This window comes from Pithys albifrons, chromosome 3, assembly GCF_047495875.1.
Source record: "Pithys albifrons albifrons isolate INPA30051 chromosome 3, PitAlb_v1, whole genome shotgun sequence".
NCBI classification, from domain to species: Eukaryota; Metazoa; Chordata; class Aves; order Passeriformes; family Thamnophilidae; genus Pithys; species Pithys albifrons.
This window is the reverse complement of record NC_092460.1, coordinates 70,774,837-70,791,272: the sequence shown is the minus strand read 5'-3', so window position 1 is coordinate 70,791,272 and position 16,436 is coordinate 70,774,837. Positions and strand designations below refer to the sequence as shown.

The 16,436-nt window shown below is 36.5% G+C and overlaps 1 protein-coding gene across 4 annotated transcripts in view; it reads right to left on the bottom strand.

Moving 5' to 3' along the window:
* Positions 1-16,436, bottom strand: part of SCAF11 (SR-related CTD associated factor 11) — a 45,961-nt gene that overhangs the window by 9,354 nt on the left and 20,171 nt on the right. For 3 of the 4 annotated variants that reach the window (XM_071552344.1, XM_071552345.1, XM_071552346.1), the window contains 8 exons: positions 11,048-11,125; positions 9,270-9,367; positions 8,154-8,221; positions 7,460-7,515; positions 7,145-7,240; positions 5,062-5,168; positions 4,063-4,152; positions 2,668-2,774 (listed from right to left, as the gene is read on the bottom strand). In XM_071552344.1, the coding sequence (XP_071408445.1) occupies positions 2,668-2,774; positions 4,063-4,152; positions 5,062-5,168; positions 7,145-7,240; positions 7,460-7,515; positions 8,154-8,221; positions 9,270-9,367; positions 11,048-11,125 (700 nt within the window). The remainder of the gene's footprint in view (positions 1-2,667; positions 2,775-4,062; positions 4,153-5,061; positions 5,169-7,144; positions 7,241-7,459; positions 7,516-8,153; positions 8,222-9,269; positions 9,368-11,047; positions 11,126-16,436) is intronic. The other variant, XM_071552347.1, reaches the window with a different exon arrangement.

Here is a 16,436-nt window from a genome sequence, read left to right as displayed (position 1 = left end):
GGATATTGCTGTTCAAAAATAGTCAAGCATACAGAAAAGGTGTTAGAAAAGTAAAGAATTACCCCCATGACATTGTTAGTGTATGGCAGTTCCTGTCATTCTGTAACACAGGCCTGTTGGCAGTAAAGCTCAGTACTACACAAAGGGACATTTTTCTACGGCCATCAGTGGATGACCACATGGGAAGCTGCTGACCAGAAGCAGCAATGACAGCACATTTCTCTAGAAAATCCAATATCAGACAGTGCAAACTTATTCACCAGTTATATGACAAACTGGACTTAAAGTGCCTGCAGCACCTACAGAACTAAGTAAAGTAAGGCATGAAAGTTTTGGGGCAGCCTACAGTGCATCAAAAAAACTAAAGCTGTATCAAGAATGACTGTGTCACACCTAACAAGCTGCACAGCAGTTCTCCTGTTGATTCTGCAGTCCTTTAGTTCATGCCAATTACAATCTGACAAAAATTTTTGCAGGGAAGCAAAGGGTTATACTCACTGCAAAGGTATACCTATGAAAGCCTATGGTGGACAGCTCAGAAATTAAATATTAATGAAAATAAGTAAATATAGTGAATTTAATATTTCAGAACTAAATTATTTCCTGAGATGTCCATCAATTTGTTTCATAATTTGTATAAGTTTTAAGACGCGTCAAAAATGTAGAGTTTAAAGGATTTTTTTTTACAGCTTCAATTTCATACACAAATAGTAGAAACATGCTAAGAAACATTACTATGGATTTTGCAATGAATTTATGACATCGCAAACACATGATTCTAACTCTCTTTATAACATTATTTCCCATGCTTTTAATGCACTATTTTTTAGCGTATTCATAAACAATTATATAAAAGATATGAATGAGGAAAGTAACTAACAGCAAAGAAGACTCTTTCTACCACTTTGTTAGCAGAATGAAACACATATCAGTGCCATAAATGCAAACAATAAGATCAGAGAATGAACTCCACAACCACTTCACTAGCCTTCAAAAGAGCACAGGATATAATCATGTCCTCTGATCTTCCTTGCAAACACAAAATAACATGGGGAAAAAAACCCAGTTGTGGCAGGTTCGGTTTTTACATGTCCACTAATCAAATTATCACATAGAATCATAGAATCAGCTGGGTTGGAAAAGACCTCTGAGATCATCAAGTCCAACCCTTAATCCAACCCCACTTTGATTGCTAGATCATGGCACTCAGTGCCACCTCCAGTCTCACGTTAAAAACTTACATGGTCAGAGAATCCACCACCTCCCTGGGCAGGCCATTCCAATGCCTGACCACTCTCTCTGTAAAGAACTTCTTCCTGATATCCAACCTAAACCTCCCCTGGCAGAGCTTAAGCCCATGCCCTCTTGTCCTACTGTTGGTTGCCTGAGAGAAGAGACCAATCCCCACCTGGCTACAACATCCTTTCAAGCTGGTGTAGAGAGTGATAAGGTCTCCCCTGAGCTTGCTCTTCTCCAGGCTAAACAACCCCAGGTCCTTCAGCCTTTCCTCATAGGACTTGTGCTCATAGGACATAAGCTAATGAAAACCAACAGCATCAATTGTATAGAAGGTACTATGTATTTAAAAGAAAATAACATGATAGTAAAGAATTTCCAAAGGAATTTCAGGTGACTGACACTGTTTCAGGTACCTACTGTAACAGTCTCATCAATGAATTTCTTGCAAAATGACTTCACAGTGGTTAGCCAGCACTTACTCAGCAACATGTGGCTGTCTCAAACTAACCACATCTTCAAACCTATTATAATAGCCAGGAAACCAAGTCAGATGTTACATGTCATTACAAACTTTTAGTATCTGTGATAATTTTCTTCAAGGGGGATGCAAAACTGTACACTTTGTGTGTGACCAAGAGATAAGGGGAGTGTAAAAAATAAAAACGCTTATGATGTGATGTTTCAGGCGTAATTTAGTAGGAAGTACAAGAACAAGTCTGCCTACTAGTCAAGAGAAAGCAGTGTAATTCCCAATTCAAAGAAGGTATTAAATGTAGCCTTAAAAAAATAGCAATCCTTTCTTTCAGTTTCTCTGAACTTGTGCAGTCTGTTGGGAGAAAAACTACATTCTTGCTGAGAATGGAGACAGAGACTATTTAAATAACTGGAGGAAGGCAGCTCCTTCCATGTTTTCTGCTACTTTCCTGACAGATCCCATAGCTCTAGTACTTCTGCAAGCTTTTGCCTTGTAGAGCTTGTAGCGTTACTGATATAGATCCATACACATCACTGTTTCCTGACTAATGCTCCTCTCTGTCAGGAAAGTTTGTTCCTCGCACTGCACAATATACCACAGAAAACATCAAGCCATTCGTAATACATCAGAATGAGATTTATCCTTGAACAACGGGAAAAGAAGAGCACAAAAGAAAAGGAAGTGTTGAAACTAGGAATGGAATTGAGTTACATACTTTGTACTTTAATCTTCTGTTATTCTATGAATAAGTTACACCTGCTTTGGGGTGGATGGTTCATATTCTGAACTCCAATTTCAGCAATGAACTAGCTAGTTTTGAAATAGTACCAAACTGCATAAAAGCAGGGGGGGTTCCCCCTGTTAAGTGTAACTACATGCTCTGATTTCTGAGAATCATATTTTAACAATATTCCACATAAGCTATAAATAAAACTTACAAAAAAAAAGTTTACCAAAGTTTTCCAAAGGCCTGATATTTGTTGGAAGAATTGACCCCGCCACTGCAGTAGAAGTGAGAAGAAAGGTCTCAGCTTCAGCTCCGTACGACATTAAAGGAACTCTGGAAAAGCAAAAGCAGTAACATTTGTTGGTCCAGCTGCTTGCAGAAAGTTTTGGAAGCAATGCACAAAACCAAAATGTTAGGCAACCACAACACTTCCAACTTCATCACAGTTGGAGAGAAACACAAAGGTGACAGTGAACAAAATTTTCCTGTTCATATTTAATTTCAGGCTCATATTACTGTCTGATCTAGTCAAACTGTTTGAACAAGATATGTTATGTTCAAGCAATATACATTTGGCTTTCTTCAAAGCCAAACACAGAAGAGCAATAGTCTACTCCAAAGTAGTAGGTTATACTACTGGAAATAAAATGCTGAATATGATTTAGTACTTCAGCAGAACACCATCCTTTTCTGCAGAAAAAATGAGAGAAAATCTATATGGCAATTTAATATAAGCTGGGGTTTTTTAATAAAAAAAATAAACACATACTTACTCAAACCTCCCTCAGCAAACCTTGGGCAAAATCAGGTTACTTATAAATAAACCTACAATTTTCAAGTTATCACTGAGTTGCAATGAAACTTTCTATAAGGAAAAGTACAGGAAAAATATTTAAATTTATTATTTAAATCCTAGAGGCAATTTTTATTATAATTAAAAAAACTCTACTTGCTGTTTTGTCTTTAGTCTCTGGTTTTATGCCAAAGAGAGAGTAAAGAGATACGTAGCAAAATTAGGATCATAAAGAGAACGAACTTCCTACTGCGTTATTTTAAAATCAGTTATTTTTGTGTTGCTGCATTGTATTCATGAAAATATCCTTAGGGCATGTTTTAACATACATCTGCTCTCTGGCCAAAAAAATTATTTTATGTTCCCTGTTTCACTTGACAAAACTTCAGTTAGCTCTTTCTAGATGCATTTGTTTGTAAATGATTACAGAAAGAAGTGATAGAACCAAGCCATGAAAGAGAGTATAGGCTGGTGTGGGAAATCAGAATCAGACTGATGTTAAAGCAACCATGGTCTGATTAGAAATAATTTAAAAAGCACATTGAGCTTTAACTTCCAAATAGAAAATAGATTCAAACTCGTATTTATGTGAAAAGGTGACACATTAAGATGCACAAGTCAGTGGAGTTGCTATGATTGTTATGAGTACCAAAAAAGTATTAAGACCTACAGAAAAGAATCTATTGACATAAAAACACCAAGTTACAAATGCACAGATATTTAACAAACTCTTTAGTTTATGAAAATAATGTTTTATCTAAGAAGCAATATGAATTAATCCAACTCCAAACTTCAAGATCCTTTGCACTGTGAATCCAAAACACACACCTTTCAACTCCAGAAATCACAGATGAACAGGACAATTCCAGTTCTTGTCTCTTCTGTCTGATCCCTACATTGACTTCTGTGAGTTCTATACTGAAAAACAAATTTCATATAAAAAGTTACAGCAAGTAACTTTGTACTATGACAATTTTCTATTTCAGTAATTGCTTCTATCAAATGACTCTTTAAATTTAACTAAATTTAACTATTAGAACTTTTAACAGTCATCATTGAAATATGTATGAGTATTCTTTAGAGGAAAAACACATTCACAGTAAACAAAGAGGTCCTAAATAAATTAAGCAGATGGAATGGAAAGCAAATAAGGAAATGAAATGTGTCTTCTAGGGAGCTGAAGAATGGAGAAACTTTGCACCCTTGACAATTCTGTTGCATGCATGGCAAAAAGTTTTTGACTTTTACCAACTGCCAAAAATATAGTACTTTTTTTTGGTCCGTATTACCTAAATAATAATCTTTCAGACTGTTCTTTTCCTTCCATCTATTCAACCAACATTTTTTTAATACACCCATTCTTAAATATTAGGCTTAATTAATTATTTTGCTTAATGTAAATTTGCTTCATGGATGTTTACAGTATTCCCCTGGGAATCAACAAACAACAACAAAGAAGATACAAACCAGGATATTTACTGTTCACTGATTCAATAACTGCTACTGTAAGAACAGGGCTAAAGCCTTGCCTTTGCAAGGCTACAGTTCAGCAAGGAATTTAAATATGAACTAAACCCAAAACTCCTATTAAATCAATGAGATCAAAATATGTGTGTCCTTCTGATGCTGAACACATGACAGAAATTGGGGTGTGCCCTTGCAGTACTCATTTTAAAATGTTTAATTGCTCTTCATCAACAAATATAAGCCCTGCCAAACATCAAAAATATTTCAAGGCAGTATATATACAGGTAGAAGCAGAATGAACTAAAGGAATCTACAACACAGTAATCCATCAATTTATATGAAGCATTAGTATACACTAACCAGTCATTTCTACAGCTAAAAAAGGATTCTTCACTGCTATCACTGGCCAGAAGTGTGCCGATGAAATTAGTTCTGATGCACTCATTCCAGCAGGTCTGTCTTCTGGGCTACACAAGAAATAAACTATGAATTAAAGGCATCCAAAATAAAAAAACATTAAATACATGAATATGCCCTGAAATTAAGTCAGCGAAACTTCAGCTCATAAAAAGCAGGCACCATAACAGGTCCATAGTTACATGCTGAGATTTGCAGCTACAGTACACACATTTTCTCTATTCAGTCTCTGAATTTCCAACACCTGCTCTTCGCAGATAAACTTTATATTTTATATAGGCTTTCCAAGCAAAGTCTTTAATGCTCCATACAGAAATTATGAATAAATGAGCCTGATCTTTACTACTGCACAATTCCGATCTCTGCTACCTAACGCAGCACAGTAAGTACAGCATTAGCACCTTCAGACCTGCACAGCAGTCCAGCCAATGTTTTGTTTCAATAACAAGAAAACATGTCAGTAGCTGTGGTTCTCCTTTGCCTTCGGGCAGCATTACAAAATTGAAGATTGATTGATGTGTCTGTCTACTGGGCCCTCCCAGAGAGGGCCCACATTCTGTGAATCCGCTTTGTCCACTGTGTGCTGGCACGTTGCCTTTTCCATGTGAGCAGTGAACTCTGTTGCCGTGTGCTAGGCTGGCTGCAAGGGAGAAACCAAAACCCAAAACCAAACAATAATCCTCCAGACACTTTTCCCTGACTACCAGACTGACACGTAACTACACTGACCCATTTCTGCCACAGCACCTAAAGGGTTTATGTCACCTCAAATCTGACTAAAACGTTCCTGTTCATTCCCTCTGACTGCAATTTAAAAAGAGGAACTTAAGACTCCTCCCATTATCTTCTTTCAGAAAAATGAAAAATTAAGTTCATAATGGGATATATAAAAATATGTGTCTCAATATGCAGTCACGATCCATATGCTGCATGAAACTGGCACAGAGAGCTGCTTTTGCTGGGAACATGACCTATTTCTCATCTGTGAGCAAATTTTAGGTTTTGCCTAAAAAAATTTTTAGCTATGTTTTATTTTAAGAATATTATGAATTTTGAACATGAACATTTCTCTCCCCATTTACAAAAGCTATCCAGATGTTCCATAAATGTCCTTATGAGGTGGTTGTTATTATATCAATGCTTCCTTTTAAATTTTGAACATTTCTTTGGATAACTCAGCCCTGTACCTCCTCCTCAAGGTTAATGGTTCTACTTTTGTTTATGCACCTTTTTTTGCAACAAAGTACCATTTGAGACATTAATGTTATTAAACACTTCAGAATAAATCAGTGAAACTAAGTATGAAAGCATTCACCAACCATGAAGTCAAATTAGAGACCAATCTACTACTAAGCCCTGTCTTTCCAGTTCAAAACCTCTTCCACTGAATGAAAGGAATCTTTAAGTTTACAAAATAGCAAGACGAAAATTTCTAAATACCTGACTTAGAAGGGGAAAACTGGAGGTAAAAGTATCCGAGAACCATGGTGCAATAAGCACCAAATAAAAGTGACAACTCAGGCCACGAGCTTCCGAAAATACACACGATGTGCCGCTACTATACAGGATGAAGCAAGGCAGTAGGCAAAGCAGGGACTCAAACACAGTTTTGCCTCCAGATTTTCAAAATTCATGTAAAAGAGAAGTGGCATTTACACTTCAGAATTAAATTTACGGCATAAAACTGTTTAATGCAAATAAATTTACTGGTACAACCACAAGTAAGAAAGCACTGATCAAAAACTTATGTTCCAGAGACATAAAGTATTTTTGAAAGGAGGGATGGTAGGAACAAACAAGAGAGCCTTTACATCTTCTTTTAACTGTGCCATCTGATTATCCTGAGTTTATAGGCTATAATTTTAAGAACTAAACAAGAAACCTGGAAAGACAAACATTCTTCTCAGTAATCTCACAAAAAAAACCCAACTTGATGCAAACTATAATGTCCACGGCTATTCATGTAACAAATTGCGTGGTTAATTACATCTAGGCATTTTCATGTAAATAGTGAAAACCTTCATACAGTGGTGCCTGGCTGGCAGCTTGTAGCTGAAACCATCTTCCTTTGGTGAAGATAGATGAAAACAGGGTTCAGGATCTTATGATGTAGCATCATAATCTAAATGAAAACATTTACAACCACAAAACTAAATTCAATCTGAGAATTGATCCCTGCACTAGGTTCTAATTACTTCAAGACAAAAAAGAGACAAAATAACAAAGCTTCAATCACACTACAATTAACAAATGGAAGTTAACCATAAAAATAAGCACAAAAGTAGTCTTAAAAATGCTTTAAAGAAAGAAAATGTACAGATGTTTCATTATCAGAACCAACCTTGTTCATCTTCCTGGACAAAGCTTTCTTGTTTCGTTTGCAATACAAAATATTACCTGTGTGGAATAAGGAACAAAACTTTGATCTTAACTTTAGAATATTAGCTCTTGATTGCTTGTCAAAATCATTAATGGGAGGTTAATGAAAAATGTGTATCTTAAGTGCATTTACAATGTTTACATACAAACTGAGTAAAATGAAAATGCATGAACCTTCACAACAGCTTTTTGGATATCAAGCATTTTAACCTCCTCAGTTATCTGCTCAGTTTCCTCAGTTACGAACAGACTTAGCAAACAGCATCTATTAAATACACCCCTCAAAATGGCAGCTCCAAAACACAGCTAAGTGCTGGCTGTGTCTGAACTCTCACCAAAAAGCTTCCTGTAAATAAAAACTAGTCATTAGCTGTTCCCCAACTGCCCGATGCAGAAAATCACTTGAGGCTGAAACCAAATCCATTTCACTTGTGACTGAAACTGAAGAGGCAGTTGTCCAGTAAAATAAGAACAGGAGTTTCACGCACTTCAATTCTGTTCTAAAAGTTCCATGCTTCTATTACTTGGTAATTGGGTTTTTATACAAATGTAAGCAATTTAAAAAAAAATTAAATTGGCTCATCAAGAAAAGAAGTTCTAGAGTTCCTTAATAAACCACAGCAATTCTAGCAAATGGAGGACAAATACCAACTTACTGTATTTTTTGTTCACAGCCTTGCTTAATTTTGCTGTTAATGGGCCTCTGTCTGGACATACAGCTCTTCTGCAAGATGAACAAAAGATATTACAAAAGTAATTTCTGGGCTAACAGTACATACACCCAAACAAACTTTACTCATATTTAAGGGAATTTTTATTTTGTGCACATAAGCCAAGTTCTAATTGCTATTAAAACCTGAACTTCCATAATGAATATCATCTTTCCTATATTAAATGCTACAGTGCTTCAAAAAGCTTATAGACATCAAAAAAAAAACCAACTGAAAACCTATTTCCACAAAAGTTAATACCATATATTAAGCTGGAATGCTCAATTTTGCTTTCATGGCAATGCGTGAAAGATGTTATAACCTGCTTCCATACAGTTAAAAATACCAAAATCAATAGTGCTTCATAATGGTGAGTCTTAATTATTTTCTTGTTAGAGTCAGAAAAGGTAATTTACCTCCAGTTATCTTTTCTGTAGTGAAGTCTGCTTCACATCAAATCTCAACAATTCTGTGTATTTCATACATTCCATTAAAGATTGACTTTAGATTAGCACTATTTAGTGAAATTCATCTGTGTAATCCTGAGCTTAATCCTTACACAATGTAGCAAATGTGACAAGATAAAGTTTCTTAAAACAGATGTTATTTTCACTGCTCCCTCTCAAACTCACTAGAATAAAATTAGTTCTTGACTACAACTCTTTGATGGTAGAAGAGGAACACCAGCAATGCATATGATAACATGCAAGAGAAATGGATGTTTGTTTAAATAACCAAAGAAAAAGATCTATGTTGTTAAAATGTGATCGAGCCATAAAATACTATTTCAAGTTAACACAGAATTTGTCAAAACTGCTGAAAAATGCAACTTTCACAGAGCTCAACTGAAGAAATATGTTGCCCATTAGTTATTGCTTGCTATTCTAAGTACTCACGTGGGAATTACAGCTATGATAAAAGTAAAGCTACAGTGATTAAAATTAAGCCATTTTTAAAATATAATTAATTTTAAACAATTTTGAGGCTGTATGTTTTAAACAGTTGATTTTATACATTTCGAATATTCCAATTCAAATGCTTGAAACTACATGGACCACCAACCTCACAAAACTTCTCATCTTCTCATGGCTGTAAGTTTCCTTATTGCAGCCACAGGCTTCTTCTTCTTCCTTTCTCCTTTGCTGTTTTTGAACCCAAACCTGTATTGTAAAATAAAGTCAATCCAATCTAAAAATCGCACTACACATGGGCTTTAAATTAATTCAAAGACTCTTCAGGTCTACACAGTAAGTAAGTTCAAACAGAAGGATTAGAAACCATTTCAAATCTCACCACTTTGACTTCATGATTTGGATTTTTTTTTCATTTCTTTTTCATGAAATGGAAAAAACCTTGCATCTTGATACATTACTGGCAACGCCTGAGATGCATATTAATTTCACAAGACCAAAAAAATCATTCAGACTACCACAGCAGGTGTCCCAAAGCTGTGCACCAGATTTCATCCAGAATCTGTACGCTAAGTTTTTCTGAACTAACTTGGTTGTTCAGAATACAAAACCTTCAGCTTCGGAAAACGCTGAACTGCCACTCAACTTCACATGCTTTCTCATAATTAAAACACATCAAATTTTCCTCTAGAATAAAGTAACTTATGGATTTTATACAGCATTGGGTTTTTTCACACATCTTAAAAAAGAAAGCAATACAATTTTTATTTCATACTATAAAGTTACATCAGTAGCTACATTGCAATTGTTTGCATTAGATACTTTTATGTCCTCATTCCTAAAACCTGGCTTTTTATGGAACTCCTGAAGTTATTAGCATTTCGAGTATCACAAAGAGAAAGCTCCTGATAGTGCCGCTGCTGCTGCTGACCCCTGCCTGCATTTCTTGGTACATATTCTACCTATTCCCACTGCTCCAGTGCCTCTTTTTCAGAGCAGGACCCTTGTTCTCTGCCCCCCTGTTTACACTGCAGTTGTACAGAGAACCTTTCAAACTATGTTTTGATACAGCCTTTATACTCTTCCAAATGGAAATTTCAGTTTAACCTATTTCAGCTGCTTCCTTGATTCTTTAGAAATAAAGAAGATAAAATTTGCAAGCATTATCTTCAGTGAGAAGGAAACATCTGTGGTTGCCAGTATGGTTCCTTTATAGATGACTGCCTGGGCCTCAAGAAGCACAGGAAATGGGTATTGGGAGCCTGTTTTCTAAACATCACAAAATACAAAACCATCAGGTTAAGAACTACTTATAACCATAATTTCACCACAAAATTCAAAATTGTATGCAAAATTATCAGCATCTTTCTATATACATTTTCAAGAGCATCTATCAGAAGTTTTATTTTGCTACTTGATAAACTACTCTCCATATCAGTTTTATGCAGAAGAATCGAAAACTGAAAACAATTCAGATATTTAGGTCGAACAAGGTTCAGCATCAATTGATTCCTCTAGCCTTCATGTGTTTTTGTCTGGGAATTGGAGGCCATGAATATAGAAGATTCATCTCAGCTAAAGAAAAAGAAAATACTGCATGATAATTGGTATAGCATTTGTTTACAAAACCTAGTTAAAAACACCCTTTGAGACCAATAACTATACTTGTATTCTTGAATATATCAAGAAGGCTCTAAGATACCAGAAATAGGCAACAGCAGCTTTATAATTATTATTACTACTGTAAACACTTGCTTTGAAAAAATAATAAAGAATAATTCCTAATTTCAAGTATGTAACAGAAAGATTAAAGCAGTAATAATTTTGTTAGGAAAGCCTATTTAACTCAAAACATATGAATAAAAGGCTGCAGCATAACTTGATGTTCCTACAAGTGAAGTTATTTAAAAAAATAAGTCTGGAATGTACCTTTATCTGCTTGTCTGATGCATCCAGCCTGCACACTGCTTGAAATGGTCTGCGGTCAATAGGACACGAAGCCTGTGTCTGAAAAATTATTTTTCTTATTACAAAATTTGTAATGAACTGAGAGAAGTCTGAGTTTTCTACACTTATACCTGCTACTATAGTAGCTTACAGAAGCACACAAAATCACAACTCGTTCACAGTAAGAACGCATTTGGACACATTATCCATACACTTGGTATTTTGTTTCATATAAGCAGGTTGCTCCTTGGGGAAAAACCTAAAGGAAATAAGAATATAACTTAGAAGTTTTCTGCAAAAGAAGGAAAGCATTTTATATCAAGTTACCTATTTCATTTTTAATGCCTTTTACATAACTGATTTTATATTGTGTCCTGGTTTTGGCTGGGATAGAGTTAATATTTTCTTAGTAGCTGGTACAGTGTTTTGCATTCAGTTTAAGATTAATGTTGATAGCACATTGAAAAGCATGACAATATGCAAATGTCCTTTTTTCTTAAATTATGTTTTCAACAGAAAGTGTGTTGTGTATCCCCCAAAACATAAAAACTGGTTAAGGCAAAAAGGAAACAGGGTAATACCTGCTTTCATCTTGCTTATCTATTGGACTACACCTCTTTTTTTGCAGTCAGCTGAGAGAACAGATCCTCATGTGTAACACAACTGAAGTTTTAAAAATAATTTTGCAAGACAAGGGAACTGAAGGATATTTTGCCCTGGAAACAGAGATTTATTGTTTTTCCCTTATCACCTAAATGCCCTCTTATTGAGGCCCACTACATCAGATAAAACACACAAACAGGGAAAGCAATAAAACATTATTAACCACAGAATAGGGAAGCTTCAAGGGAAGTTCCACCCAACTGGATCATGAAGTGAATCAGCTTTCAGAAAAATCCATATTGGGTATTAGTTTTTCTCAGGAGAGAGCTGTTTATTAATTTTAATTCCAGACGTGTTTGGCAGGGGGTTGGTTCTCTGTTGGGGTTTTTTGGTCATTATTCTTCCACTGCATTAATTCTACTGGCCTTCAGAGGCTCAGTTCAAAACACTCCTAAAACAAAGGAAAAAAAAAACCAAAACAAACACATAGCCAGCCTCCAGCCCTAATTCACTCACTGAACAAGAACCACTACATGAATTGTATGCCCTTAACAGGCACACATCTGCACTTCAGAGAGCTATCAGGGTATTCTTATTTATGCAAGATGCAGTATTAGAATTGCATAAGCAGCTATGAGAAACCCCCACATAAACTCTGCTCCAAAATTCATTTGTGAACTTCAGTCTTGTCTTTTCATCAGGGCTTCCAATTTTCCAGATAATTCTGTTTTTTTCTCAATTTCAAAGAATGCTTAACGTCTTTTTCACCTACCAGCCCCCAAACATCAAACACTGGGGAAGTGTCTGAGCTTCTGATTACAACTGAAGTAGACAGAACCAAATTAGACTGATTTAAAAAAAATACCTCACAAAACAATGAAGACCTCAGGAGTAGTTTCATGAAGAAGCCGCTGAACAGGAACATAAGTTAAAGCCATTATCTACCCTTTTCATGGTCTGGTATTTTACCCTATCTAAAAGCTATCCCTTCTGAGGGATACCATTGCTCTCTGCAGTGTCACAGCGCTGGCTAATAAAAGCATATTGGGTTATTAAGCCAGTTCCCTCAGGACTTAGATCATGAAGACAGTTTTTGTCCTGTAGTCAAGGTAAAGCTAACTCACAGTAACACACAGTACACTGTTCAGCTGGGATATTTGATAACATGTAATGCACTGTAGCTGCTGAATCAGCTGCAAACTTCAAGGTACATACTTTGAATCTTAGATATACCAGACTTTAAAAGTGTCTTGGTTTGAGGGGAAAAAAACCCAAAATGTTTACCCACAAGCGGGGCACGGGGCCTTCTCCACAATAATCACGCCACTCTTTATAAAATTTAAGGAAAAAAGGAATTTCATACAAGAAGGATAACTGTTCTTAACAGCTATATATAAACAGACTAGTGCAAACCGCTTCCCCAACACCACAAGAGAAAGAAAAAAAACCAACAACAAAACCCAGCAGGTTTTCCTCCAGGAGGAAAGTTATACTTAAGCAGTGTCAAATGTCACAGTCCGGCTGGCTGCAGAGTGAGTTCCCAGTAGTTCCCAGTCCCTCTCCAGCGAGACAGACGAGTGGTGAGCTCCCAGATGAACTCTGTGTCTCTTGTCCCAGATGAAGGAAAAAGAAAGCTGAAAGTGGGAAACCACCACGTGTCCTGCAAAAGCCGGGGCAGGCAGGCCGTGACGGTGCAGGCGGTGGCCAGACTGGAACAGAGGCCCCGGGATCCCAGATGCAGGAACCAGGAGAAACAGCCGCGGCGAGGAGAAAAACAGCTTCTCAGCCAGAAGCCCCAGCAGTGCCAGCAGAGCAGCTTCCCTCCTCGGCAGCCACTGCTCCCGCGTTCCACCGAGCTAAGAATGGGAAGATGTCCCCCAAAACAAAAGAGACAAACCTGCCCCCATCCAAGTGATCAGCAGTTAACTTCTTCTTTTGTTAACTGCTGGTATGGGCAGTTAGTGGCAGGGGAGAGAATTTACATAATAATCCCAAACTACAACAAAAAGATAGGGAGGAGGAAGTTAATTTGCTTAGCCATTTTCATTCTCATTTCAGGATTTACCTTAGCTGAAAAGTTTATCCAAGAATACAATCTCTATCTACATTAAATTTACACAGGAGTGTCAAGTTATGATCCCGAGTTTAGTCACAGTAATTTAGGTCTATTCATTGCAATGAAGTATCATTGAATTGCTAGTGTTACTAGCAGCAATTCAAATAACAAGTGTTTTTGCTCCACCAGAAAAATGTTCAATGTTCAGTTCTTCTGGACAGATGTTTAACAACTAAATACAGTTATATACAGTAGTGGAAAGGGAGGAAAACACGGAAGAGTCAAAAGCTACCATTAGGTTCAGATACACTCAGAAACAGCAGATGCTGCTTCCACTCCTGCTCAGCTGCTTCTTGTAGCCTTATCTGTAAGTTCACAACACTATCACAAGGGAAATTCTTGTAACCTCGGAATACTTGCACATTCACCCCCAGCCCCCCAGTGGAGTACAACTGTCAGATAACCCCACAGAAAACTAGAGATTACTTCTGCCTAAATATATGCATTAGCTCTCATTGTCCGCTGATAAATAAAAACAAGCCTTTTAAATGGAAAAAAAACAAAACAAAAAACCAAACCAAATTTCCCTTGTCCCTTTGACCAACAGCAACACAGTTTTGTACTGCTATAGAAAAGAAAAAAGATAAAAAAGTTGACTACATTGAATATAAGAAGCAATTAGGAAGAGTGGTGGCCTTTTACTCATCTCTCATCTTTTCTGAGAACCTGGTCCTGTAACGAAGTTGTTGAGTCTTTTAACCAATTTAGCAATTCCTTTCTTTATGAGGCTTCTGTTCAGGTGGCATCACAACTAAGTCTACACTGTCCTTTTTGTGGAAAAATATTTAAAACAAGAAAAAAGGTATGGACACGTAGCAGGTCCAAGGAGCAGCTACCCACCTTTATTGTGCACAAGGGAGAAGGGATGTGAAATGTGTCATAACTTTAGAAGAATCAGAGCTTCATACAGTATCTTTCTTTAACATAGCTCTAAAAATCAGAACATGTAGTATTTAATGCAATCATCAATATCTTTAGAACCTCGCAGCTGGTATTTGAGACTTGCTTTGCTTTTCTTCCCAGTCATTCTTGGAAAAAACAGACTAGTATTTCAGCACACTTCAAAATGTCTTTGATTGTTTGCTCTCCATAGGAAACCACTCAGAGTTTTCATGTTAAACTCCTTAGTGATTTCACCTGTGATACCTGGAGAACTCACTTCATAAGGTATGTAAGCACTCACAGAAATCTGCAAGCCCAGAAAAGCTATCCATGAGCATGTGTTTCTTTGTTTTTAAGTTTAAAAAAAATAATTTCCTAATATTTTGTTTTTTTATCGCCTTCTAGAAAAATCTTACTTTAGCTCCACAGGCATAAGGTCCATGTTCCTGTAATTGCTACAACACCTCAAAACCATAATCTCTAAACTCAAGTAGTAATTGTCTCTTATTTTAACTGCATCACTTCAAACAGCATTTTAACAAAGTGAAGTAGGCCAAAGGCCAAAGCGGTTACTATATTCCAGCTGGGAATTTTCAGGAAGCTAAATTGGTGCAAGCTAACCCCAAAACGTTGTTTGGCTGATAAAATAACTTTGGAAGCTATCCCCATCTTATCAAGCTCATGTTATGAGGTACAAAGGTGGAAGTATGAAATTCAAGTTGCTTCAGGAAATCCCTCTCCATGACTTTTTTAAATTCAAGTGGCCCATAATAAAGTCTGTTCTTCAACTACTGTATCGAAAAGCTGATCCAGAAAGAACCATGATCCTGCACTCTTACTGTGTTTTTATTAGATAACCTGTTAAACAACACAAACAATATCAGATTCTCTTAACTAAATTCAGGCTTCAAGGTGAGGTTTAGATTGTAAAGGCAATGACTGTATTTCACTCCACCTCATAAAAAGAGGAAGAAGCCCCCAATTCCACCTCCAACTTCAGTGAAATGGGAGACCACCACATCACATGCAGTGACAAGCACCTCTCCACATTTTGATGAAAAAGAGGAACACATATGAAAATGCACTGTTTTCTAGAAGCATGTAAAAACTCAACTTTTTTTTCAGTCAACTTTTAAAAAGCAAGTACATTTAAAGGTTTTGGTATAATGCTTTAGGAAAGCACTATTTCTGACAAGAGGTGTTTTGGGGGGGGAATATCATTCATGGATAGTAAAGATACAGAGTGGATAATAACAGAGTTTACTGTTTCAACACCTAATCAGCAGACTACCTAGTTAATCTAAACAGCTCTCTCCTCTCTACCTACACCATGCAGTTTGCTGGTTCCTAACTTCCAATTCAAAACTGCCATAAAATGTTGACAAGTTACGTGTCGTTGTATTGATACGTTGACACTACTGGAAGAACTGAAGTCCAACTAAAAAACACACAGCCTTTTGCACTGAAAGAATTTGATTAATATAGTTTTTCTGTACATCGGTTCTCAGATGCACTGCATGATACATCACCTTGGATACACTTGAACAGGAACAGTTTTTTCACTTCTGTTTTTGTTGTTTGGTTGGTTGGGGTTTTTTAGTTTGTGTTTCTTTAAACACAATGTATGTATGTTTGGTTCATTAATGTAATCTTAATCTTGCCCACAATGCTCTGTACTGCAGATCACTGTGGAGCTCATTTTCATTTTCATAAGCTCTTTTCTTCCTATTACTTTAGGACAGGAGGAATCCAGATCAGAAAGAATACAGC